The sequence below is a fragment of the Rhinopithecus bieti genome, unplaced genomic scaffold (genome assembly GCF_001698545.2).
Source record: "Rhinopithecus bieti isolate Rb0 unplaced genomic scaffold, ASM169854v2 scaffold_50601, whole genome shotgun sequence".
Taxonomy (NCBI): Eukaryota; Metazoa; Chordata; class Mammalia; order Primates; family Cercopithecidae; genus Rhinopithecus; species Rhinopithecus bieti.
In genome coordinates, this window is record NW_016819728.1 from 1 (window position 1) to 3,049 (window position 3,049).

At 53.8% G+C, this 3,049-nt stretch overlaps 1 protein-coding gene across 1 annotated transcript; it reads left to right on the plus strand.

The window, feature by feature from the left end:
• Nucleotides 1–1,848: 1,848 nt before the first annotated feature.
• Nucleotides 1,849–2,412, plus strand: LOC108519873 (solute carrier family 12 member 3-like). Its single transcript, XM_017859148.1, has 2 exons — nt 1,849–1,963; nt 2,154–2,412. Exons 1-2 carry the CDS (start codon nt 1,879–1,881, stop codon nt 2,381–2,383), a joined length of 315 nt encoding a protein of 104 aa, XP_017714637.1. The 5' UTR covers nt 1,849–1,878; the 3' UTR covers nt 2,384–2,412.
• The last annotated feature ends 637 nt before the right edge of the window (nt 2,413–3,049 follow it).

The following is a 3,049-nucleotide window of genomic DNA, read 5'->3' on the forward strand; positions in this document are numbered from 1 at the left end:
TTCTTTTTTTTTTTTTTTTTGAGACAGAATCTTGCTCGATTCCCACGCTGGAGTGCAGTGGTACCATCTCGGCTCACTGCAACCTCCACCTCCCAGGTTCAAGCGATTCTCCTGCCTCAGCCTCCTGAGTAGCTGGGATTACAGGCACCTGTCACCATACCCAGCTAATTTTTGTATTTTTTGTAGAGATGGGGTTTCACCGTGTTGGTCAGGCTGGTCGCAAACTCCTGACCTCAAGTGATCTGCCCGCCTTGGCCTCCCAAAGTGCTGGGATTACAGGTGTGAGCCACCGTGCCCTGCTGCTTTGTATCTCTTTTGTGTGACAATCTAGGTTCCACATGGCCCAGGGTGGGCATGGTGGCTCCAGGGGGCTGGGCACCCAGACTCCTTCCGTCTTGTGCTCCCTCCATGCCTGCACGTGGCCTTTGTCTACCTGGTCCACCATGCCCACATGCCCTCCAGTCAGAGGGAAAGCAAAGAAGGGGGAAATGAAAGGGAGGGAATTCCCTTTTCTCTTTCTTTTTGTGGCACCATCTGGAAGCTGCACTATTGCTGTCACACATGGCTGCAAGGGAGCCTGGGGAGGTGTGGCCTTCAGCTGAACCACGGATCCTGCTGGCAGACTCGGCCGGACAGGCCCTACAGGCAGGGCAGGACCTTGCCCCTGCAGCCTGTCCTCTCCCCACATTCTCTGACCTGCAGCTGTCAGAGGGTGACCTCCTCTCTCTTCCTCGGATGCCCTTCCCCAGACTGTTCTCTGACTTGTTCGTTCTCCCACTTTAGGTGTCTGCTAAACACCTTCTCTCTGGTGACACCTTCCCAGGCCATCCTGCTAAATGAGCTCCACCCAGTCCCCATCACACTCCCTCTTCTTACTTTATTTATTTATTTGTTTTTTTTTTTTTTTTTTTTTTTTTTTTTTTTTTTGAGACGGAGTCTCGCTCTGCCGCCCAGGCTGGAGTGCAGTGGCCGGATCTCAGCTCACTGCAAGCTCCGCCTCCCGGGTTCACGCCATTCTCCTGCCTCAGCCTCCCAAGTAGCTGGGACTACAGGCGCCCGCCACGTCGCCCGGCTAGTTTTTTGTATTTTAGTAGAGACGGGGTTTCACCATGTTAGCCAGGATGGTCTCGATCTCCTGACCTCGTGATCCGCCCGTCTCGGCCTCCCAAAGTGCTGGGATTACAGGCTTGAGCCACTGCACCCGGCCTATTTATTTGTTTTTGAGATGGAGTCTCGTTCTGTCACCTAGGCTGGGGTGCAGAGGTGTGATCTCGGCTCACTGCAACCTCTGCCTCCTGGTCTCAAGTGGTTCTCCTGCCTCAGCCTCCTGAGTAGCTAGGATTATAGGCGCCCACCACCACGCCTGGCTAATTTTTGTGTTTTTAGTATAGGTGGGGGTTTCACCATGTTGGCCAGGCTGATCTCGAACTCCTGACCTCAGGTGATGCACCCACGTCGGCCTCCCAAAGTGCTGAGATTATAGGCTTGAGCCACTGCATTCAGCCTGTATTTTTAGTAGAGACAGGGTTTCCCCATGTTGGCCAGGCTGGTCTCAAATTCCTGACCTCAGGTGATCCTCCCACCTCAGCCTACCAAACCTCTTCTTACTTTAAATTCATCCTCCTTATTTATCAGCCAAGACAAGAGGCTTTGATGGTCTTGAACTCTATACCATCTATATTCCCAACTCCTTGAACAGATCCTGCTGCATAATGGGTGTTGAATGAATGAGTGAGTGAATAATGGAGAAACAGGCCCTGGGCAAATTATTTTCTGGCAGGGCTTCCCAGAGAGGTAGAACCAGACTATCTGACCTCTGGGGTCCTTCGCCCCCCCCCCTCCCCCACCCAGGCCCAGGTGCTGTTCTTCCTTGTCATCATGGTCTCCTTTGCCAACTACTTGGTGGGGACGCTGATCCCCCCATCTGAGGACAAGGCCTCCAAAGGCTTCTTCAGCTACCGGGGTATGTGCTAATCGAGGCCCTGACCATGACTCTGGGGACAGGGACTCTCTGCCCAGGAATCTGGCCCATTGTGTGGACACTGGGAGGATGGGATTACCCAATCCCATGGTCAGGGGCTGCCTGCCCATCAGGTCCCAGCAAGGGGGGTCAAGCCCTCCAGGTGAGCCTTACTCGGGCCTTGCTTTTCCAGCGGACATTTTTGTCCAGAACTTGGTGCCTGATTGGCGGGGTCCAGATGGCACCTTCTTCGGAATGTTCTCCATCTTCTTTCCCTCGGCCACAGGCATCCTGGCAGGGGCCAACATATCCGGTGACCTCAAGGTGAGCAGAATACCCGCCCCTCCTGTGTCCTGGCACCGCACAGGGGCTATGAGCAGAATCCTGCTCCCTGCTCTACTGGCATCTGCCACTGGGCACTGAGACCTGGGAGGCAGGGATTCTAAAATCCAGTCCAGTCCAACTCAGCTCAGTTCAACCCAATCCAACCGATTCCATTCCGTTCTGTGGTTGTTTATGAAGACCAGCTGTATTCTAGGCTTGAGGGGCACCACGAAATGGCTAGGTTCCTCCCTAGTTCCCAGAACTTAGGGGAAGACTGGCCCAGCTGTGACCTTAAGAGCTCAGCCTTGCTCATGCACATCTGGGCTGACATCCTCCCAGGGCTCCCCACTGCGTTGCTGCAGGCAGGCTTCTTGGCTTGGCATTCAAGGCTCCAGCCCACCTATCCAGGCTCATCCCTGACCAGTGCCACCCTTCCCATGAGCCTGCTCCAGCCCTAAGGCTCTACTGCTTTGCCCATGTTACCCTGTCCCTCCTCCATGCCTTTGCCTGTGCTGCACTCTCTACCTGCAACTCCATACACTTGCTTTTTTACCCTGAAAGTTTTGTTCTGTTTCTCTTTCTTTTTGTTTTTTTTTTTTCCTTTGAGCTGGAGTTTCGCTCTGTCACCCAGACTGGAGTGCAGTGGCACGATCTCAGCTCACTGCAACCTCCGCCTCCTGGGTTCAAGTGATTCTCATGCCACAGCCTCCAGAGTAGCTAAGACTACAGGCACCTGCCACCATGCCCAGCTAAGTTTTTTTTTTT

What these genes read in the sequence shown, in the direction of transcription:
- LOC108519873 (XM_017859148.1), top strand. Translation starts at nt 1,879, where the DNA reads ATGGTCTCCTTTGCCAACTACTTGGTGGGGACGCTGATCCCCCCATCT. An exon ending in AGGCTTCTTCAGCTACCGGG is followed by an intron (nt 1,964 to 2,153) that starts GTATGTGCTAAT and finishes TTGCTTTTCCAG; the next exon opens with CGGACATTTTTGTCCAGAAC.